Genomic DNA, 24651 nt, shown 5'->3' with positions numbered 1-24651 from the left:
GCAATCTCTTCAGCACCTGCTCTCATTGCTCGGTGCTGGTTTAGCCCTGAACTGGCTCTTCAGCGTCCTGGCCCGTAAATACCGACAGCGGCTGGCAACACCTACTTGCTGCATCAACCCCCTCTCCCACAAACGCCCAGGAGAATGATGCTTCTGCAGACCAGTTACCCCCGCTAGAACCACCAAGCCTGCCGGGGGACTGTCCAGCCTGAGCCTGCAGCAGGAGCAGGGAGCCAGAAGAGCTACGAGAAGGACCGACCAGGGAGTGAAGCGGGGGCAGCGCGCAGCAAGCACAGAGGCTCTTCAGCTCGTCACCCCTTCCGTTGACACAGCCACGCCAAGGACTCGTGGGGCACATCAACCCCTAAAAGCATGAGTGAGCTCTCGAGGACAGAGCTCTATTACTGGTGTCATCAACTCTTTGCTGGGAAACGTCCTGCTACAAAGCCAGCCCTTCACACCACCACCACCTTCCCTGGGAACGAACCTGTATCCATCCGTTTCTGTACAGCACAGCGCACCTGAACATCCCACACGACAACCCACCACAGCAGACTCGCTCTCAAAAACGTCAGTGCACTTACCAAAGCCTCTGCGTTCCATCGTCTGTGAACTACAGCCCCAGCCAGAGAGGAGAGACGGGCGTTAGAGCCTGCCCCTCTGTGCCCAAGGCAACGCTGGCCTCTGGCAGAGACTGGGCACGGTGAAAACAGAGTTACACCTTTAACTCTACATTCGCTGCCAAGACACAGCAGGGAAGCGAGATGGAGGCATGTGCCACCATCCGACTTGCAGCCTAACACATTACCAAAAGGCAGTTGGAAGGCTTTCTTTGGGAAAAAAAAAAAAAAAAAGTCATCATTTCTGTGAGGGCGAGAGATGAGCCCAACCAGCGTGACCAGCTCGCGGGCAAATCCAACCACCCATTTCCACCGGTGTCTGCACAGCCGGGCGACACAGTGGTCACGTAACTCAAGCTCTCGCTCTGGTGTGCGGAGAGGGCTGGACTCGACACAAACGTACAGCGCAGCCAACACGGATCCAACTAATTCCTGGGCACATGTTCTGCAACGCAACTTTCTCGACACCCTGACGTACAAACGCTCTGAACCTTAAGGCACAGCTGAGCCACACCACAGCCAGCACCGACCAGAGCACGCCACAGCTCTGCCCGCTCCGACATTTCAGACCTGGTGCAAAGAAACGGCTTACGAACGAGCCCACTTACACAGACATTTCCTAATGTTCTTTTATTAAAAACAAAAGAGCTGAAGTTTGCCCTGATGCTCTTCATCATTAAAAAGCAGACTCTGAAGTATTACGTGAACTATGCATGAGTAAAGAACTCCAACTGATGCAGAGTTTAAAACTAGGTTTACAATTTCCTATTTTATTGGCATGGATGTATTTTTCTAAACTTAAAAACCCTTCTGGCAAGTTATCTCAATTTCTTATGACAAAATTTCTCACAACACACAAATATTTACAACATATACATATTTTTTCAGTCTTTTACAACTGGTTCTTAAAAGACAAACAATTTATAGGTTACCACAGAACAAAAGCTGTGACTTAGTTGTTTTTAATTTCATAAAACTATCATAAGTTAAAGTGAATAGATTTTCTTTAAACTCCTTGTAGCATTTTACAAGTGCAACAGAAAAATATGAAGAACCAATTCAGGATAGCTGCAGTTCATTGGATAAATGTTGCCCGTTGTAATCACATTATTTCACAGCAAATTCTTGAAAAAATAAGCACCAATCATTCTTGCAAAGAACAATTTTATCTAAAAGTATTGAAAAGTGTTAAATACAAGGTGTTTAATTTATATAACAAGCAATAAATACACCATATCCAAACTTTTATTCTGCATACTGCTATCCTTGTACATATAATGTACTAAAAAGTCAGCAAATTGTCAACACCTTTTCATCATTTTGTTCTCTTTTTTTTAAAGAAATCAATTTGACTTCCAACCAATGGTTTGCTACTATAACAAAGGCCACAAACAGTACGTCTGGGACAGCATACAGTGTTAAAACCGACAAACTCCAAGGGGGGGAAAAACCATCTAGCAAATAAATTGAAAAGCTGTAGATCATTGCTGGTGATATTAACATATACTAGAAAACCTTAATATGCTGCTACTATGATTTTTTTTTTTTAATTGTTTAGTCAAATACCGGAAGAGCAACCTAATGCTCTTACTGATCAAAAATAATTCTGTAGCCACACTGTATTCTCATTGTCCTGCATGGAAAGATTTGATACAATTTCATAACTTTGCTTGAGCCTTTATTTTACAACAGAGCATTACCTCTAACTCAGAATTGCACATAAGAAGGCTATTAAAAAGTACAATAAAAATCTGCACAAATCAGACTTAAGAAGAGTCAGTATGCTGTACACTTTCTACAATAGTACGTTTATAGGTGAATAAACAATAAAGAAGTGCTGCCACTAAGTTTTTCAGAAAGTTCTTCAGTTGAGGAATAATCAAATGGAATTTTTGTTTTGGGTTTTTCGTTGTTATGTTTTGTAGTCTGGGTTTGTGTGGTTGGTTTTTTTTTGTTTTTTTGTTTTTTTAAAAAAAAATGACATCCAGGTCAGTTTAAGACCTATAAGCTTATGCATTGAGCCTTAAAGACTGATCTTCTCTCCTCCTGGAAGAAATATCAATATCTATCGAATCCTTGCCAACAATAAGCCTTAATCTCTTCGCTGGTGGAAGAGGAATAAAGTCATCAAATTCATCATCATAGTCATCTTCCTCTTCATCATCCTCTTCTGATGAAGATTCATCTGCTGTTTCCTCTTCGTAGTGACCATAATCATCTACTTCCATTCTGGACTCCAAAAGGGAGAGAGTTTCACTACAACAAACACCATTTTCATGCAGGTCCTCAGGGTATGTCCCTCTGTTCTCTTCCTCTCGTTTTAACTGTATTTTTAATTTTGTTGAACTATTGCCTGATCCTGAGTTAAACCCATTATTTAGCTTTGCTACATATAAATTATTATCTTTTTCATGGTCTTTACTTAGTTTGATGCTTATTTTCGAAGAATTCATTCCATCACTTTCTTGGTCATTTGCTTTGCTACTGCTATCGTGGCGCCTACGAAGAGTCAGTTTAGGGATCCCAGAGCTATTTTCAAGAATAAGTTGTGCATCATACCTCGTGATTCGTCTTTTCTTTTTACTTTTTGCAGTTCTAAAGCTGTCTTTTGCTTTAAAATTGTCAGATGTTACAACAGAGCAGCCACCAGACCCAGGGACACAGTCTTTATAGCCAACGGGTGTGTCCACCACACTATTCCTCTCTCCCAGTTCTGAATGAGAACTAATCAAGTCTGGTACTTCATCTTTCACAGGTGTGTTGTGCATAGTATCAATTTCTTCTGTTTTTGTAGATGGTTTCACAAGTTTTCCTTGTCGCGATTTCTTTTTTGACCCGCCTGCATCATTTTTTGGGCACCTCATCTCCCCTTTATGCGATGGTCCATGAGCCACGTCACTGTCGTTGATTGCACAAGGCTGTTGCTCTAAAACGTCCGACTGCGTCCCGGTCAAATTATTCTTATAGCTATCCAACATATTTGGTTCAAGCTTTATGTCAGAGGTCTCCTTCAAATTCATCCTTGTTCTCATCGACCTCCTTGTTATGTATGTGCAGGGTGGGATATCACCATGCTCGTGAGCACCTTTCACAGAATTCAGTTTATGTTCTCTCGCTGCATGCCGCGTTAAGCATCCACTAGAGACTGCAACTTTGACTGGTCCCTCCAATTCTTTATCCTTTTTAATGGGCAAGTTTTTATACAAAACTACTTTAGGCTCTTTGAGAACTAAATTTCCCATTTCGAGCTTTCTAGAAGCATTCTTTTGCTCTGGCCTTTTGCACTGATTTCTCAACTTTATCTTTGAAAGTAAAGGCTTTGCAGGCTTTTTCAGTCTCTTTGGTACCCTGGAATTATTTATATGAGTTAGTTTAGATGAGGTAGAACTGGATGATGCTGGAATTCTTGATATAGACTGTCTTGTTAATGTTCTATTTTTGCTGTTCTTTTTTACACCAATTGAAGATTTTCTGTTAGCTGAAAGAAAAAAGCAGGTTTGTTATGACACTGCTTTATCCTGAGTTTCCCACTCCCAAATACAGTAGTTATTTCATTTATTTTAAACACTTCATCAAAATCTGTGAAAAAAGCTAGACAGTACACAGCGAGGAGCAAGATGGTTTAGCTTGCAACTCGGACAACACAAAAGTAATTGTCAAACAAGTCAAAAGTGCACCTAAATTCCAGGTACGCTTCCCTCACTGCCCCCAGTATTCCAACTTTGGTTTTTACTGAATTTCTTCTTCTAACAATTTTTTTAAAAATCCATCCCAGGCTGAGGGAAGACCTTACAGCGGCCTCCCAGTACCTGCAGGGGGCTACAAGCAGGCTGGGGAGGGACTTTTCCCAAGGGCCTGCAGTGACAGGACGAGGGCTAATGGTGGGAAGCTGGGAGAGGGCAGGTTCAGACTAGATACAAGGAAGAAGGTATCACCTTCCTTGAGGTGTCCCTGAGGTGGTGAGACACTGGCACAGGTTGCCTGAGGAAGCTGTGGATGCTCCATCCCTGGCAGTGCTCAAGGCCAGGTTGGATGAAGCCTTGAGCAACCTGGTCTGGTGGGAGGTGTCCCTGCCACAGCAGGGGGTTGGAACAGATGGTCTTTGAGGTCCCTTCCAACCCAAACAGTTCTATGATTTGATGACTATTCACAGTTTTTACTAAGCATTTTTCCAGCAAAATCTGAGGATCAGCATGCTCTAGCAGTAACCCCCTACAAGGGAGGGAAAAAACCCCCAAAACCTTAACTACTGTAATGGGTTCGGTTTCAGGTATCCAGTTGTCTGTCACCTACTGTGGCAAGCAGAGGAGTTTTGCCTGCCCAAGCAAGCTGCAACTTTAAAGCTTTGTAATTAGAAAATACAAGAGGGTTTTGGGAAGCATGGGGATTTTTGTTGGTTGTTTTGTTTGTTTGGGTTTTTTTTGTTTGTGGTTTTTGGGTTGTTTTTGTTGTGGTTTTTTTTTTTTATATCACAGCAGCAAACAGGAGCCAGATGGAACTGCAGTATTTTAGGTGGCTCCAAACCTGTTTGCTAGTAAGTCAAACCTGACCTACCAGTCCTGGATGGGGAGAGGGAATAGCTGTTCAATTAAAAGGATGTCTAAAGGAAACAACTATTCGTTTAATAATCTCTACTAAGAGAATTTATTTTAAAACTGTTTTCCTACAGAACTGTAGATAACTCAAATGATCGAAGTTTTCTTTCCTAAACCATACTACTGCGTGTTGTGGTTTACCGTATTTTGAAATACCTATGTTATTGACAGAACTTTAACTGACATGTTTAGAAATATGCCACTGTTTGCTTTTGATATAAATAAAAGAAAACAAGAACATACCACCTATTGCTCCTGAAACACTCAAGGAAAAAATGCGAATTTGCTTTTTAAATTGCCTTTAGATTCCTGAATAAGTTACAGTTCTAAAGACCAGTATCTGAGACATCTCCACACTACGAGAGGAATTCTGTTGCAGTGAAAATTTTTCATGGTTTTATGAAACCCTTAACCCTGCACTCCAAGCTCTCCCCTTCACTCACTTGCATTAGCTTTTTCCTGAGTGGTATCTGCATCAGTGTTAGAGCTGACGGACTGGCTGTCTGAGTTTTTGCTGCTGTCGCCCAACTTTTTAAGTCTATTCAATCGTTTATCTGTTTCTCTCAGTCCATATTTACTATTAATTACAGGAGTAGGTGCTGGCAATCCCACTCTTGATTTAAAAGCACCAGTTCCGCGTCTACAAAGAAAAAGAGGATACAAAGGATTAGTAACTCTTAATATAAACTTAGAACTTTGTTTCATATACAATAGCTTGAAACCCAGGTATATTTGAATAAGCAATACCAATAGCCACTGAATGTATTAGCATTTTGTGGACTGCTTAATATCTACATACTTATAAGATGTGCAGAAAAAATTTCCTTTTATTTCTTGCAAGAAGAAAAATTGCAAAAGGAGGTTTCCCTTTATGTCTGTTTTAGTATAATTTCAAAGTCAAATTACACAGGTAAAAGTGAAATACAGTAGCTCAAAATACTACTTACAGTAGCATAGATAACAAATTTTTCCTAAACATGTCAGGCTAGTAAAAAAATGCCAGCTTCAGTGACAATGCTTGTTACTGCATCAGCAAGAGTTGAAAATTACAGAAAATGGAATTAAATTATCACACAGCTCTGCATTCCTTTGTAGCTGAAAGGCTCCAGGATGTATTTACCATAAAAATGAAACGGCTGAGCAAACTTAGGACTTTTTTTTTTTTTCTTTTGAAATAATCACAGAAAAGGCTGAAGATTAAGAATTCCCATAGGTCTCTTCTCCCAAGTAACAAGTGACAGGATGAGAGGAAACAGCCTCAAGTTGCGCCAGATGAGGTTTAGATGGGACATTAAGAAAATTTCTTCACCAAAAGGGTTGTCAAGCCCTGGAACAGGCTGCCTGGGGAAGTGGTGGAGCCACCATCCCTGGAGGTGTTTAGAAGACGTGTAGATGTGGCGCTTAGGGACAGGGTTTAGGGGTGGGCTTGGCAGTGCTGGGTTAACAGTTGGACTCAACGATCTTAAAGGTCGTTTCCAACCCAAATGATTCTATGATTCTACTTGCACTTCAACCACTACTACTAGGGTTCTTTTGATACTCTTTAACAATCCAGCACACTTGCACCTTGCAGAATTACTGAAGACAACTTCAGTTTGGATTCCAGTGTGTTGTACTAGAAGAAAACCCACAAAACTTAACCAAAAGTGCACAAAAAAAAAAAATCAGACAGGATCAAGCTCCACAAGGTTAATTATTATGTAGACACAATACTTGTTCTCAAATTAACTGGTTTTTTGGTTGGTTTGTTTGTTTGTTTTTTTTTTGTTTTTGATATAGAACAGTCTTTCAGTATGATTTTGAATTCTGCAAATTACAGGCAGCTTAAGATACTAGACTGAACTTAGCACAAGCAACAGCCGTTTCAGATGAGAAAGCAACGGTGCTATAAACAACCACAACTGCCTTCTGACATGTCATCTTTGGTGCCCAGTTGTCTCAGTTAGCCAGCATGAACAGCAGGCTCACCTAAAAAGAGCACATGCATATATGTAAAGATATGCAAATTTTCCTGGTGATGACTTTTGGAGGCTTAAAACCCCCAAAACTGTACAGTGCCACCCTTCCCACAGCTCCCAAGCGTACCCCACGGATTCTCAGAACTCCAGCATTTTAGTGTTACAAAATAACACCCTTTACAGCATGGTCAAACGGGGTCACTTAAAGATGATTTTTTTTGTGGTGTACAAAGTGCCAGTTGCCTCATCAGTGTTCGCAAGGTCTCATTTTGCCTTGCTCAACTCCCCTAAATTCAAATCTCTCATTTTTGATTGCTGTCATACAGCCTTGTGCTTGAAAAGCAGATACCTAAAGTCAGAATCACACAAACATTAGCTTTAAAATGTAACATAACTTAATACGGGAAGATGTCAAGTTAGTGACAATGTTGGGACACACAAAACTGGTTTGTCCTGAAAGAGAAAGGATGTCCATAGTGCATTAAGATCAACAACTTGAGCAAAAAGAGACATATTGCTCCAAGCAACAAGGGAAGAACAATCATGGTGCCCATTTACTCAGTATTAAACAGCTCCCAGGACTGAAGCATGGTTTCACTAGCAGGTTTCTAGATAAAGTCTGAGACTGTACCCTTCAGCTGGAATGATCTACCAACGATGTATGAGCTTGGAGGTCCACACCAGAAGGTCTCCCCTTAAATTACAAGAACTGTCAGTGACCAAACTAGCTAGTAAAAATGAAGGTAGGATTATTAAACTATTTATACAGAGCTGCACTAGGCTATTTCTCAATATGAATATTTTGTCCTTTACAGTTTTTTACTCTCTCCACAGTTCAGTCAGAGAGTAAGAGAACTGTTACAGGTTCTGTGTAGTTGCTCTCGGAACTAGTTAAAGGTCTCACAAATGATGCTGAGCCTCCATCCTCACAGTAAGCAGAAGTTTCAACATGGCAAAATGCAACTACAAAATTCTTTCAACTGATTTTGTGAACAAACTAGGCTGGGACAGCACAGGTGAAAAACAAATACAACTTTGCTGCTATTGTGCAAGGCACAGATACAGGCAAGTACTGTCCAAACCAGTAGATCTTTACAAATACACAAACCCCCAAGTTCTAATAACACAGGCTGAAAGTTACTTTGCCCAATTCCCAGCAGAAGAGAACTTCAGGTCAACACAGAACACATTAATGAAATTTGCTTTTTCTAGGGCAAAAAAAAAGGCAAAAGTTGAGGGTCAGTTGTTAATGGTCTCAGAAACTACAACTGCTTTTCCTTCCAATTCTACTTTACTCAGTGCAAGTGTTTTCAAGAATCTACACTTTTTTGTTATTTTCATTTTGGGCTATCTCCAGAACAGAGAATCAAAAGGAAAACAGAATTTAGCAGTTCTCAGGAAACACGACCATTCAGTATCAACATAAAAAAACAAAAATCATTACAACCAATAGCTAGGAAGCAACTATAATGTGTCCAAAAATCTTAGTACTCATAATCAAGGGCTTTCAGTTTCTCGAAATACATCATGAGTATGCCCCAAGTCCAAGTTCCCAAGAAACTTGTTTATATCCATGCATACCTTTCACAGGTGTAACATTCGCAGTATTCATTATTTTCTCCAAAAAACCCATCTCCATAGTAACAAGAGATTTCTTCTCCAGGTTCAATATCTCTTAGAGCTTTCACACATGCTGTATCTCTGCCCGTTGATACAAACTGGGGAAGGAGATGACAGGGTGGAGGAAAAAAAAGAAAAGAAACAAAAAAAGAAAGGTTAATCATTAGGGTTGAACAGTATCTGAATAAGAAAAAAAAAGTATAACAGCTGGGGAGGAAAAGGTGCAGGGACAAAGGGAAAAAATATGGGGTGCTTTATTTATTTTTTTTAATTTCTTGCTTACCTTACAGTTAGGTCTGCAATCTGAAAAAGGTCCAAAAGATAAAGTCAATTAACTGTTGATAAGACCTGAAACATGAATAGTTGTAGATATCTAAAGTAAGGATTCACTCTGACTTCAGTAACTGTAGAATCTCAACTAAATACTGGGAGTTATCTAGTATTGCTCAAAACTATACATCAAAAGATACCTATTTTGATACAGTTTGGTTTCTGAGCTCTCCCTATGCTATCACAAATGTTCAGTTTCCCTCCTCTTTAAGGCAGCAGGATTTACTGTAAACTGACCTGCTTCTCCTGCAGCACACAAATGCAGAGTCAGTTAAGCTTCTGTGCAGAAGGTTAAAGAAGGCGTAAGAAGTTCACTTAAGAAATACGTCGCTGTTGACCAAGTTCACAAAGAATTCAAGGTAACCCACAACATGCTCCACTAACTTAGCTCCAGTTCCCAAGTCTCTGTGAAGGAAAAAGTCATCGCTTCCTAGAGCCTTCTCTGCATGTCCCAGTCCACAGCTGATCAGCTCTGGTCCGGGAAAATCCCAACAGGATTTTGTCCTAGAGTAATCCAGTGTGCCAGATTCAGACATTTTCTCCAAGGTTGTTCAGCTCACATATAACACCACTTCTGAGCAGAATTGCTTATGTCCTTCAACATGCTGCCTGCACTTTCTACTCACCATGGTTGATAAATGCAGCAGGACCAAGCCACAGCTGCGCACAGTTTTTCCGTGTGGAATACATGACACTGAAGTCGTTTTCCCCATGCCGCAGCAGCATGTTTTCTTCCATTTCTGATAGTTCAGCAATACAGCCCACAAGTAATTCTATTTTATCGTTTCGCTTCCTTTAGTGTAAAAAGAGTAGCAGAAATAAGAATACATATGCCGAAATTACATAGTCGTTTCACAAAAGGAAAAGCTGTCACTAACAGGAAGTTTTTTAAACCATTTCTCAACTCCTATCAACCTCATGTTTTAGTTCAGTTAGAGACAGGATATCAGGCTAAATAGACATGAAATAAAGGTTTTGATGCTACTATACTGAATCAATTCCATCAACTCTGACAGGCACTGCCACCATCGCTTCTACAATTTCCTGGCACTGCAAGCAAGAAATTGCAAGAGTTGATGACTTCAGCTTCTACAGTTGTTAAAATCAAAAGCAAGACTGTCATCTCTGCACACTCCCTTCCCATCAGCACTGAAGAAGACATTTTGACTTCCTCCAGCTGCTCATTTGCATTGCCTATACTTCCTCCTTTGGCCAGGAAAACACAGCATAGTGAAGATGCTTAGAACTTCACAGCTTCTTTAAAAAGGCCTAGTACTGACGCAAAAAAAGGCCAGAATTCACACAAGATATTTTTCCTCTCTCAGGCCTAGTCCTTAAGCATCAAGCTGGTCCTTGAAACAGACCAGCTGGAGGCAGGAGGGGGGACATGAGGACCAAACAAAGCCCAACAAAATCATGGTGCCCTCACGTGCGGACAGCCAATCTGCCACCACAAGTACAGCCGATCAGAGGCACAGAACTGTCGGCCAATGAAGCAGCGCACCATTCACATTACCTTGCAAGGGCGTTGTTTCCTCTGCTCTTTGGAGCGGCCATTCCATGTTCTGGCCAGATTACTCTGACACAGATGAATATGGAGATACTAAATATACACGAAGGACACAAACTAGAAGCCAAGCCTTTTAAGTGCAAAATTCTCCTTTTACAGAGAGTGCCAAGGACTCTCCATCAGTTTTGAGTCTCAATAGTTTTCCAGGTATTGTCAGGGTTACGAAGCAGCCCTCCTGCCTTGCTCTCGCTCCGGTCACTCAAGATCTTGAGCATGAAAAGTTAATTCATTTTCAACACACCTAAATACAGAGCTTCCACCCCAAAGAATCAGCCAAGGGGAGAATTCAAACCAAAAAAATACCAACCTCAAAAAATACTGATTATATTATGATGGTGGAACTTCTAACTACAGTCACAAAGAGCTGGAAACTGGCCTCAGCCTTCTGCAAGCTTACTGTCCCACACGCTGAGGCCACAGCCCCACAGGTAACAGCAAGCTCACTCGATACGTAACATCTAGCCACTTGATCCTAGCCCGCACATAACAGCGCATCATCACCTCAGATGTGCTGCTGTGAGTACGTACCGCCACAAGGCAAAGCAAATATAAATTATGAGGGGAAGGGGAGGGCGAAGGAAGGGGAAATTTTATTTTTAAACACAAATTAATCCAGGGATCTGCTGGTGTTGCCACGGACATTCTTACAACGAAACTGAGATGTGCCAAAATGAATTGGTGAAATATGCTGGGGTTCCAGCTTTGTTTTTCCAGGAGTTTTATCTTGCACAAGCAAGACATGCAAGGAACGCCCCTCAGTTTCACAAAGGTGAAAAACTAATTTTCCCCACAATTATTTGTTGTATAATGAATCTGGCATAATGTGAGTCCTGACATGGTCACGCTTCTCACAGGAGGCCAACACCTCATGATTAGAGGAAAATAAATTACCTGACTGAAAACAAGAAGAAAAACCCCTTGTATACTGAAAACTGTATAGCTCCATCCAAATATGCAAAGGAATGTCTTACAGACGTGTGTTAAGTACATAGCAAAACCAGACACCACACTTAATTTGTAAGTAAAAATACAATCCTTCGTATTTCACTGGTTGCAGTTTTAATTCTAAATTATACTTTTTAAATATCTCTTTTAGCCTCTTTCAATACAATTGACAGAAACAGAATGCAACAGTAAACTATCTCTTACCATTCTTTTGTTGCAACAATTTTGGCTCCATTTTGCTCAGAAGAATACCGATTACAAGGCAGTATCTCAAATCCACTGTCAGTTGCAAACATTCGTAAATAAATAAACACCTGCAATGAAAGAAAACAGTACTTTTCTGTTACAAGCAAAACAAAAGCACTGAGGAACTTGACATAAAAATAATGACAGTCAGTGAACTGCACAAATAAACCCACAAAAAATGGATATTGCAATGGGATGTTGTTTGCTGAAATGCATTTCTGATCATACATTTTAGCCATATATTATGTTAATCTTATTTCTCCAGAGCGACTTGCAGGAATCCTCACATGGATAACGTGACTATCCAAAGAGTTTAAAAAAATTAAAGACGCCTCAAATGCTACAAAATTGGCCCAATCAAAGAAAATGGATCTTTTCTTCTTGAAGTCACTGAGTAGTTCCATTCAAGAATTCTTCTCAGATCTTTAAGAACCACGGAGACCTCACAATCTACAGGATCCATTTTTCTTCTTTCCAGTTCTGAAAAATATACTACTTCCATGACAAATTTAGATACTGGATTCAGGGATTGCTGGATCAATTCTTTTTAGTTACTAAAGTGCAGGTGTGCAACTCAAAAACACTTTGGAAATGCAGAATTTGCTGCCTACTTTTTTCTACACTAATGGATTTGATGCACTTTGAAGTAGGCCAAATTCCTTTTGGTTGTATCTGAAAACAATGCACTCATTCCTGAAGGAGTTCTTTCTTAACAAAATAAAAAAAAAGTAAAAAATACTATGATTTTCTTGCAATTCTGAGAGTCAATAACCTTTATGCTATGTACAAAATGGATTTGGGGTGTGGGAAGTGGAGGAAGAGGAGTAACACTCCCACATAAAGCCCCTATACCCAAAACAACTGACGCATTTTGAGGTAGCAAGGCTTCTCCCTCATCCTTTCTTTGTCGTACAATTTAACTTACCAAAAAAAAAAAACCCAAACCCAGAGAAACCAAAAAAACCCCACAAAACAACAACAACCAAAAAAAACACCACAAAAAACTCAAAACACACAACAAAACAAAGAAACAAAAAAGCAGGGGGAAACCCTTCCAAAGAAGGAAAGAAGTCCTTGAAACTCTTGTCTCCCAGAAGTAGGTTGTCTCTCTTCTGCTTATGACTTAAGCCAACAGCAAAAGAGGGAAATGTCCTTTCTACATGTCTACTAAATAAAAGGCAATGGTAAGTTAACTCAAAAAAAAAAAAGCAGGGGGAGAAGCTAGCTGGATTTAAAAAAAACAAAGGAAGTTTCTGTTAAAAAGCAATCAAACAAATAACATACAACAGAGCAGTGGATTACTTTACTACTGCTACATTCCTAAGAATGTTTTACATTTTCTTAGCCTTTCAACCATCTGAAATAGCACATTAATTACAAATACACCTACATGTTCCTTGAATAACCTTTCCTGCATTTTGTTCTTGTTAAGAAAATAGTGCCGGGCCCAGTCACCTGACGTCAAGGACTTGAAGGCTTTTTCTAAGTGCTCATCTTTCTTAAAACGTTCAATCACCTCTTTTAGTTCTTCTTGCCTTCCTTTAATAGGTCGAAATCTGAAATAAAGAATAAAGCTATTCCAGTCCACTGTTATTCATTCTCAATTCTTCCTCACAGTTATTCACAGCACAGTTCTTTTGCTAGCCACATAAATATTTAACTCCTAGCATCAAGAAACTGAGCATTATGCACTCAAATCACAGGCCCTCACGTCCTGAGGTAATGGCAGAGGTAAGGTAGAGCCAAGCGTACTACTTGGAATGTTAAAACCGAGAGGCACAATCTATTTATAAAAGCAATCTCTGGTAAGATTAACCAACACAGAGTAATATTTCCCTGTTTTCAAAGCCTATCATTTGGAGTAAAGCAGCTAAAGAATTGGTGTAACAGAAGTGTTACTGCCCTTACTTTCCTACTATTTTATTATCATTAAAAGTGCATGTGCAAAAAAAAAACCACAAAAAATAAACTGGATGCTTTCCGTTTCCTAGTTAACACTGGTGTCGAGGGATCTGTGGCTTTTGTAACTGCGTTTGGGGGTGTGTGTAACTTTAAATTTAAGCCCTCTGCAACCTCACACACGACACTGTTTTTTAAACAGGGAGCAAACAATTAGACAGCGCAACCGGAAAGACTGAGTAAGAAATCTCAAAACAGAAAAGGCACGCAACTGTCTTAAAAGCGATTTCAAATCAAATTTGCCCAAGCCAAAGCCTTCTTATATTGACAAATCCACAATAGGGGTTTATGCAGACTGCAAACTTAATATGTGCATCCATATATAACACACACCTCAACGACTACACAAGAAGTATCTATAAAGAGTAATACACACAGCATAGATACTCCATCTGTGGAAGACTAGTCCAACAAGCTAGTGCACTCATTGGAATTCTGCCCCAAAACACTGGTTACAGGAAACACGTAGCTGAAAATCATAGGTAGATAAAAGACAAAAATTCCCTGGACATTAGCAGAGAATTCTGCCTTCTTCCCAAAGCTCAAGATTTAAGAAAAACTATCCTTTGTATCTTCAACAGGGAAAAAGTGGTTACAGAAAAAACCCCACATGACTGCAAGAAGCAAGAGCTCGATTTTTGAGCTGGAAAATATCAAGAGAAAGCAGAACCTAATTATGTCAAATCTCTATAAACTGCCTTTGACTGAGCATATACCCATATATGGTCTGCTCTGGGCGGAGATGGGGTGTGTGCACTTTTAGCTGTATGACACACCCCAGGGGACTCCTCACAAAGATTAGAATTTTCTAAGGTCACAAGAAACAGTTTTCTGCAGCTCCTTTTACAACTCACCCCTTTTGCTTATGACAAAAGTGTTGAACAAGCTAATAGCTTTTGATGAAATCCGTAAGACTAAGTCCCATTACTTGTTGAAGTGTGTTACCATGCTGATTTAATTTCCTCTTACTTACCAAATGAAGTCTGTATCTGATGACAACAGTAAACAAGGGGAAATAAACTCCTGAAGTTGGTGGAAGGAAACCTCACCAACTCCCTCCCTGATACCCTGCTTTTTAAATCACCATATCACCTCGCTTATCCTCATCTTAGAACACTGAGGCTGCAAGTCCCTTCTTTTCAGGTGACCAGGTAAGATTTGCTGCTTCTATGCAACTGGTACGAAGGAAAAAAAATACCTTAAGTGCCGCACATCCCAATTTTATTTCACCTTCTAAAACAGTGTTTGATTGGAAATAACTGATAGTCATGTGGATTCAGCTTCCTTCATTAGAAGTAAAATGCTGTATTTATGCTCCTGATACAACAAAGACAGACCTAACAGCAGTAACACTTCCAGCAGCAGTGCAGCGTTCCATGCTACTGCTTTTACACATCTCTGTGTTCTCCATCTGAAAAATTTCCTTGTAATACAATGACCAAGCAATCTTTTAGATCTTTTGAATATGGCAAAAATTAGCAGCATAAACCGGTGAGCTTTCAGAGAAGATACAGTAAGTAGTTCTGAGAAGACATTAGGCAAGTTTTCTTCTGGCTGGGATAACAGCTAAGAAGACGGCAACAGTCAGTCAAGAAACAGATGCCCACTTGCAGTATGTACTGTGCCAAAAAGTTTCGAATCAATTTCTTTAATAAATAATACACTTACCCCATCTCCCCAAAAAGCTAACTGCCTAACAAGGTGCTGAGACCTCACCATGCCAGAAAACCCTCTTCAGACTACAGATGCCATGATCATCGTAATTTTTGTTCTGTAGCACAGCAAAGTCTCCCTCGACTTGCCAGTCAGATACCAGAAGAATATGTTCCAGTTCTTCCAAAATAAGACAGACTTCTCCCAGATTTGATAGCCCTAATTCACAGACCTTCCTCAGACATTAAGGCAATTTAAAGTGATGTAGCCTGAACTGAACTGGAGTCATTTCAGAATAGGACTTGCTCTCATTTTCAGCTTCAATCCGCAACAGTTTCCCTGACAAGGATCCAGCTGTACTCGTATGATGAGAAGTACAAAGCACACCAATGTGCACAAACATGACAGGTCAACATTTTGTTCAGATCTTTATCTGCAAACATTACAGGAGGAAAAGTCACAGGATTTACAGCTAAAATTGGTCTTCAGCTACGTCTGTTCTCACCAGCTAAATGAATGGATTGCCCTCTCCCTCCCATTTTATGTCACATGTTGAAATGCACCATTTTTTTAGCTAAGTGACCTGCAGGAGCAAAGACAGGTGGAAAACCCATCACATTCAAAAGGGCATTAGCACCCGAGACAGGCAATGCACGTGCTGATAGATATAATCATACTTGTTCATCATCAAGAAGCGGCTCGGTCTAGGCTAGCTAAAGAAAACAGCATCCCATCTCCAACACCAGCAGGGCAGGGAGGAAAAAAAAAAAAAAGCAAAGCAGATGCTAAGCTTAAACAGTGACTCTGAAGACCTACAGAAAATAAATCAACACCCTATGTTTTCTAGCAATTAGAACAACATCTTATAGCCCCCAAGTGACACTCATATTTCAGGTCTTTCACAACATACCATTCTCAGAGGCTGACCAGATGTCTACCCGACTAGCTACCTTTGGTAGCTCAGAACCCGTCCCCAACCCTTTAAAAGTCACCTGCATACCTCCATGGATCACATTCAGCAGCTGTTTTTACAGGTTCTTGCCTCAGTCATTCCACACTGCTGCTGGAATTCCTTTAAATGTCTAGCAGAATGTAACATCATTCCTGAGAAGCAGAATAGTTAGTGTTTGCCCAAGTCTTGAAAAGGCCAAAAAGAAGGCTGGAAACAGGAAGGGGGTGAAGAGATTGTAAAACCCCCAAACATTAAAAGGCCAGATGAACGTTATACTGTATGCAGACATGTGAAACTCGAAACAAGAACAGCGTTCTTCAGAGAACGCACCTCTCAGCATCCAGTGGTCCAAAAATCACGACCAAGGACCTCCTGCAGCACCTCTACCAAAACCTTGTACTGACACTTTCTACATGGTGACAAGACAGAGATAATGAGAAAAAAAAAACAAAAAAGGAATCCAAACAAGCAAGAAGTGTCCACAAGTATATGGAAAGATCCTGGAAAACAACATCATGACATACAGCATTTCACTTCAAGGGTTCCGAAACCAACAAAACAGCACAACACTTTGCACCCTGAGCCTGAGTTAGTGAATTATTCATAGCCCAACAGCACATATACACTGTACATATTATGTTTATGAGCTAATGCAGAATCCTACAGCTCCTCATAAAAGCTTCAGTACTTTCACAGGTCTATCTACAGATATACTTTAAAAGCTATCTTCTGATTCGAGACACCAAAGAAGCCAATATGCCAAGAAAGCCTAGAAGTCGAGTGCTCCTTAAGAATCTGAGGGTCTCCTGACAGACACTTCACTTCCCAAGGGAGTATCATGAAATAACAGTTTATTCATTAGTCTTTCCCAGCACTGCCTACCAGAAAGCAAATCAGTTTTGAAAAGCCACCTTGAATACGATAATTTCGGTGTGACAGGGCTTTCACGACATTAAATAATCTATGCATCTGCTGGAAGAGTCTACATGACTGGTTTTGGGCACCACCATGAAGAGAGCCTGAAAAGAACCCACAGCTAAATGTATGTATATAAACTGAGCCAAAGAAACTGGCTTTTAAGTGTCAGTAAAACAGGAGACTAGTTCAAAGAAGAGAAATAGAGAGATAGAAAGAGCACAAGAAAACCAACAAAACAAGCCAGCCAACCCAGTCTCTAAACAGAGAGTCAATTAAAATCAGAACTGTTTGTCCAGACTTCTGGTTTGCCCTATGAACAGTACCTTTATTAGACTCCATCACAGAAACTGACCAGGCCACTCTGGTGTATGAACCTGCTCACAGGCACAGACTCTTTGAGCCACCAACAAACAGCTTCAGGGGTCGGGTCTCACAGAACATGGAGTCTGCTGAAAACAGCCTGTTGTTAAAAGCAAGCTAGGAATGAAAAACTCAGCTACCACAGTGTCTTTAAAGAAATAATAACAGCCCTTTTTCCTGACAAGCTGCAGAACAGAAACTTTTCACACTTCCCTAGGAAATATTTATTTTTCCCTAGTCAACAAGACCCAAAAAAAGCTATGGCTACTGCAATTTCAAAATCAGCTACAAGATGACCTTATCCCAGTTAAGGGCAAACTGAGGTGGTTTCAATAAGGAAGACATAGGAAAATGGCTTGGGGAAGCAAAGCTCTTTCTCTCTCTCAAGTTTCTCTTACCTCGGGAATATTTAAAGAATCTTGAAACTCCAAGGTATAAAGCCAAAGGTCAGTGAGATGCTTGCCTATAAAGGAAGTTAAAGGAGAGTTTCTGGTAAGTTCAGAAGCACAGTACCTTGCTCAGTCTCAGTCACTGAGAGCAGGGAGTTTGACCAAAAAGGAAAAACTGATCCTGCAAGCGATCCAGCATGGAACTCCACACAGCGCACCAGCGGAGGACAGAGTCACACTTCTAAACCCATTTCTTAACTTCTGACTATAGACCATCACGAAGAGTTAATTTATCAAAACATAGCATCCCGCTGGCCTCTTAACAACAGGCACTTGTCTGGATGATATTTTTGTTTAAGTGGCTATGGAAAGACAGCAAGTTACTGTTCATCTAATACCAGAGATTCAGCACAACAGCCAGACGAGCAAGGCTGGTAAGCATTCGAGACACCGTAACAACAGCTGAAAATCATCTACTCATTGTAAGTGGAAACAATTTATTTTGTTAACATACACTTTGGCTTCCCCCTGCCCAACCCTGTAGTATCAGCAGCTTTAAGCCAGTTACATAAAAATCAACTTGTTCTGTGTTCAATCTCCAGTGTTGTTATCTGGAAAAAAACCCCACATTCTTTAAAGGCCAAAGTCCAAAATGGCATTTTTAATGAAGAAAGTTATCCACATTGTTTAAATTTCTTGAACTGAAACTATACGTGCACCAGTGCGGTCAGAACTCCAACACAGCCTAGAACAGAAGTAAAGAAAATTCTAACAGCCACATAATTTCATTCTCCTTGTGTGCAAATAAATCCTTTTCTAAAATAAATATGGGGGACACAAAAGAGCCCCCAACACTTCCCTTCATTCCTATTCTGACACTTCACACAGTAAATTTAATTTAGCAGTTACCATAACTACTGGATTCAAGTCCCTCCATCTTTTGGAGATAAAACACTTTTTATCAAAGTTAAAGGTAAAATTAGAAAAACTGGAATGGGTATGGTGGGGGCCACTGGGTTGTGATTTTTTTTGAAAAAATCCAAACCATTCAGCACCAGCAAAACAGGTCATGCCAATGTAGTCACTGCAGTAGTTGCAGTGAAGGAAGACAACCAGAAGCAAGCTAAAGGACTTCACACAAATCAACTAAAATCTCTCTGGGAAGTACACAGACACTGAGGTCTGAAGAAGGCAAAAGCTTCATTTTGAAACAGGGTGTCACTCCCCAAGAGCTGCGTACCTCTAATCCAGTATCTCCACAGCACCACAACACTGCAGTTGAACTACCGGGCCACATAACCTCCTTCAGCAGAAGCCACATAACTTGCTCTACCTCCAGACCTCATTCAAGATGAATACTGAGCCCTTTAATTCTTCTACTGAAATGAGCTAAGGAGCACAGAAGAGATTCAGCACGGACCCAGGCATGCAAGTGACATGGAACTGTCTTTCTTGCTCAAGTTCAGGAACAACTGACAGCTCACAGCAAGGTTAGCAACTGCTCTCGGGGCTGTGTTGAGAGAAAGCAGCTTCCCATCTGTCATCCCCAAACACTTCGTGTTTGCTATGGAAAACACAGAAATTCTCAAGACTTGGTCCTTACTCTGACATTATTAGACAAAACCACCTGTACCACACCCCAGGTTTGTAACTTCACTGAAAGCAGCAATGTGGAGTTAGGAAACACCCCCAGATTCTCCTAAAACAGATTACAACGTGTTTGACTTCCTAAGTCACTTGCAAACTTCGAAAGACACTGCAACTACTCTCAGTATTCCCTACTGTGATGCTGGTGCTTTAGGGACCCAGGAACCAGCAGTGACTGCTAGCAGCAGCAGTGCCACCAGGAGTCTGGCTGGAGATTTAAATACTAACGCATTTGTACGCAACACAGTGAAGAGTGAATTAGCCATTACAGTATGCAACTTCAAGTTCAGCACGCAGCCTAGGGAAAAGCACCTGAAAATAAGAGATGGCAAGATAAGCAAGAATTTACTTGGCTTTTTACAGGTCTTGGTTTTAATCTCTAGTGTTAGCAACCTTCAACCCAGGAAGTAACACCTTGAAAAATCACTTTTGTTTTTTACAAAAAGGACAGGCATGCAAAACTAAGTAAATCTTAGAGCCAGGATAGCCTTTGTCCCCCCCAAAAATATAATCTGACATAACAGGATTGGTACAAGAAGCAACAAAACCTCTTAGAACAGCTATACCTGACAAGATTGTATTTCCTAACGTATGGTTGTGTTTTCTTTTTTATTCACTGCTAACCTGCTATTTTGTCGAGACAAGAGCTACCCATTTGATGAAAGAATGACCACAGGGCCTGTAAAGAGGGCCAGAAGCTCCAAAAAACAACCTGCTTTCTCTTGGAAATCCAAGAGGATGAAAAAAAAGTTACTTTTGGGTCAAGCCACTGAAGATATTTCCAGAGCTACATTTTATGCTGTCCCATCCAATCCCTGGTGACAAGAAGGTATTTCAGAGAAACACTGGACAAACTCGTCGGGGGATACGGTTATCATCTTTTTAGAACCAGTCTTCAGCTCCTTCAGACATTCCTGACTTGACAGCTTACAGAGGTAACAGCCCAATTCCCAACCTGGAGGGCATTCAGGAATCACAGGACTTTATTTTTATGGGCCCAGAAAACAAAAGTTAAACAATAATCATGTTCTTGTCACCACTCTACCATAATTCAGTATAAAGAAGATGGGAAACAAATATGTTCCAACAATAATCCAGATATTTTACTAGAATGTTATAAGGTATTTTCCCTCTAATCAATACACTCTGGGCAAAACAAGAGGGCTTTACTAACCCTTCGACTAAAGGAACGAATGAAGTGCAGAGAGCGCTTATACAGAAGACACTTATACGTACAAAATTACAGACTTGAATTCCAGAGGCAAGGTAAAGCACGACCTCAGTAAGTGGTCACCAACTTATGCTAGGCTGCTAGTCGCAATAATACAAACCTCTTACGTGTTTCCAAGAGCGAAGCAGAACTCTGACACAGTCACTTCCACAGGACATCTTCAAAACAATCAGAACAAGGGAACAGGAAATATTTGCTTGCCATCACAAATGGCTGTTTTATTTTAAGTGCACCTCAATACACAAACCATGTAACCAGTATGACCTCATCACACCGAAGCAGATGCCCAAATATAAGCTGTAAATCTTAATTTCTACTGCAATCATGTATTTGGGTACTAGCACCTGGTATTTTGAAAACAGTCTACTCTCTTCATATTTGCTCTGCCTGGCCTTCCCCCAAAGCCACACAACAATAAATTCGAGGAGCTCCAGAAAGGCTGCAGCTCACTAGATGGAAGGAGGAGGACCTAAGTGTCACAGCTACAGTACCAAGCAGATGTCATCACTGTGCCAAAAAGACAAACAATAAATATGCTGATGCCTTTATTTTAATTGGTTGCAACAATCGAAACTCTCTCTATAGGACAGTACGAAAGAGGCAAGAAGATGTGTTTTGGTAGAAGCTGCAAGCCTACCCAAGTACCTCCCATAATGCTCCAAGACTATTAACTACTGTTCTTGGAGAACAGTTACAGGCAGTCTTCAAGTCTGAGAAAGGAAGAAACACACAATGATAGCCTTTGTGTAGTCTTTTGATTCAAATTAGTAATTAAAAAAGTATTTTAGGTGTTGAAAACGTATCAGTGGAAATAACATCTATGAAAGTAGCTTCTCCAACTATGAAACAACCAACGCATCACTTCCTTAGCAAAAAGAGTTAACCTGGAGACTACCAGTCATGCAACAAAACAAAAAAGTCATTCGAGCATATATAGTTAGCTCCTGTAACAGCTGGAAATACACAGACACTCCGAACTGAACTGTAGGAACATCTACCTAGACACTATTTTGGGCACAATGTGCTGTTGTAACTAACAGCACGGAGGGAACAGGAAGAACTCAAGTGTTCCCCTTAAAGATGGACATTGCACTCACCACCAAAACAGAAAAATCTCTTTGGAGTAAGTCTTTACAGTTGTTAGGACCACACTGCTGCAACCTCATGTGCAACTCATGCTGTCAGGTTGTACCAGCAACCACTATTGCCACGTGACAGCACCAATTAATCTAGCAGTCCTTTTTGAAGCAATCGGCTTGTTCTATACACACAAAACTGTATCAGCTGATACTCTGGTTATGTGGTCGTGCTTCAGAGGTAAACTGTTCCTTACAAACAGCCACAGCAACAGCTGAGCAGCCTGTTTCCCGTGATGTCCTGCCTGGAAACCCCACCTCTTATTATTGTACAGTAATAAGCACACAATTCCTGTCCTTAGAAACTTACCATTTACATACAGCTTCCCTGTTAAGCCAGCAATGCAGACCTGGTATGCAAACGCAAGCTTAACAGAGATTTAGAGAATGGAATCAGCGCTCTGTCTGCAAAACAGGGAGAAGCATGCAACAGCTAAATCCTAAGGCCACACTGAATTTAGACCAGAAGTATTCAGACAGGTGTGTAACAGGGCAGAAGTATGGGCAACCCTAGTAAGCAAGCTCCCAGCATGCACATTAATTTATGTTGAACACACAGACATGTCTGAGTAGCATCCCTTCTGTGTGGGTCTGTGAGAACTTCAGATCAAGTGGCACCAACACTGAAGTGCTCAGGAACTAGATCTTTCTTGTGATGTTGTCAGAGAAGGAGGTTAAAAAAAAACCCAGGCATATGAAATAAACAGAGAAGTCTCCAAACACTAACTTCTGTCTTTGAGATACTAAAATGACTAATGGTTTAAAACTCACGAGTAGTTAACTCCCTAAGCTAGGGAACAGCGTGTATTAACCTGTTCCACAGCATAAACACGAGGGTGAACAGACAGACCACCGACAGCGTTACCAACGCACACTGCCACAGAGCTCCAGGTTCCAGTCTCACATGCAACACCATTTTAAAGGCGGAAGCTTCTCACAAACTGCCATTTTTTCAGACTTTTGTAAACATGCAAGAACTCCACAGTTTTGCTCTGATTACATCAACTAAGAAGATCAATTCTTTTCTAGAAAAATAAAGACAAGTTACCTAGTATTCATTTTGTGTGTCTGAAAACCTAAATAGGGATCAAGAACCAAACTAGTTGCTAGGTCATCGTTTTCACACAGTTCCTTGGCAGACATTCCAGAGGAAGGCACATAACGACTTTGACCCTCAAATCCCGAAGCACCACTACCTGCAAATAAGAGAACATAAATCAGGTATCATTTAGGGAACGTTCTAAAGCTCAGCTACACTCAGGGACAGACAGCCACGGGTTGTAGAGAATGATGAAGGAAGATGATAAAATATCTAAAGAAGCAGGAACACAACTTATTTTTCACTCTTGCTTTTGTTCATTTTTGTAGCAGCCAACGGAGAAAGTATTTTAGAATATATTTTATAGGTGTCTAATTCATGTTGGCTTTCTTCTCTCTTCCCCTCCCCAACCACAAGCATCTTCCCTGACTACACAGTTCAGTCACGGCTGTCTCTAAAATGTCTGACCTATAAACATGATGAAGCCAAGAAAATTTCAAACCTGATTTTCCCAAAATCTGAATAAAGGACTTACTTGAATTTGTATTTAGTCCTTCATCCCAGACCAACAGTGAAAATAAAAATCCAGGTTCCTTAAAACCATTTCATAATGACTACTGATATATATGACATTCAAAATGGGGTTTACTTCCACATGTGCACTCACTAAGAGCTGAGCTAGCAAGTCAAATTATATGTTACCCACCTCCAATCACAGTAGTTCTCACTTGGTGCCAGTCATGTATTTTATACTTACATCAGTTCAAAAGTAACTTACATCCAGTTATTCTCACTTAACTTCAGAAATACAGATCTCTTCAGATCACTTTAGAAGTAAGTTAACACACCCAACAAATACAAACACAGTTAATACTTCTGATGACAGCTACAGGCTGACTGCAGACCTCCTCCGTGAATCAGGACAAGACAGAAGCCTGACTTGCCAACTGCCAGGTGAACTGCAAACAGCACCGAGCTGCACAAGCGTGTACGTACATCTGCTGGATCTTCTCTCAACTCCATTTTTGCCTGTCTTCGGATTCTCCTTTCCCGCATGCTGCAATTTGGTCTGACTCTGCGCATGGTCATTAGACGACTTGCTTCCACTTCTCCTGCCATTCACCACCATGTTCTTGGATTCTCCCAGCCACTTCATTCCCACAGACAATCTGACTCAGTTGCATTTAGTCACTTTTCAAAAGGTTTGGAGAAGTAGATGAATAATTTCAGTTCCAATTCCTACTGGAAGCAAAACATAAGCACTATTAGAACTTACTGGGAAACTGTTTCCAAGTCACAAATTTAAAAATCCAAACAAAACCAAAACAACAACAAACCCAAAACCCGAAAAAGGGTGTGTGAGGGGGTAGAAGACCATGATCTGGATTTACATTAGGAAGAAAGAAAAGCAGTTCATTAGCACTAGCACAGGGAATGGTTGCAAATACAGATGTATCCACAGGTCAAGTATCGTCCTACAGCT

The 24651-nt window shown here is 40.6% G+C and overlaps 1 protein-coding gene across 1 annotated transcript; it reads right to left on the bottom strand.

Moving 5' to 3' along the window:
- Positions 1-1235: 1235 nt before the first annotated feature.
- Positions 1236-24398, bottom strand: KMT5B (lysine methyltransferase 5B). Its single transcript, XM_009961937.2, has 9 exons — positions 24165-24398; positions 23178-23325; positions 13275-13440; positions 11843-11952; positions 9750-9916; positions 9077-9096; positions 8755-8891; positions 5659-5855; positions 1236-4098 (listed from the first exon to the last, which is right to left on the bottom strand). The coding sequence occupies exons 1-9, from the start codon at positions 24322-24324 to the stop codon at positions 2630-2632; spliced, it is 2574 nt and encodes an 857-aa protein (XP_009960239.1). The 5' UTR covers positions 24325-24398; the 3' UTR covers positions 1236-2629.
- Positions 24399-24651: the final 253 nt, after the last annotated feature.

The sequence above is a fragment of the Leptosomus discolor genome, chromosome 12 (genome assembly GCF_034619465.1).
Source record: "Leptosomus discolor isolate bLepDis1 chromosome 12, bLepDis1.hap2, whole genome shotgun sequence".
Classification (NCBI taxonomy): Eukaryota; Metazoa; Chordata; class Aves; order Leptosomiformes; family Leptosomidae; genus Leptosomus; species Leptosomus discolor.
This window is presented reverse-complemented; position numbering and strand designations above follow the sequence as displayed.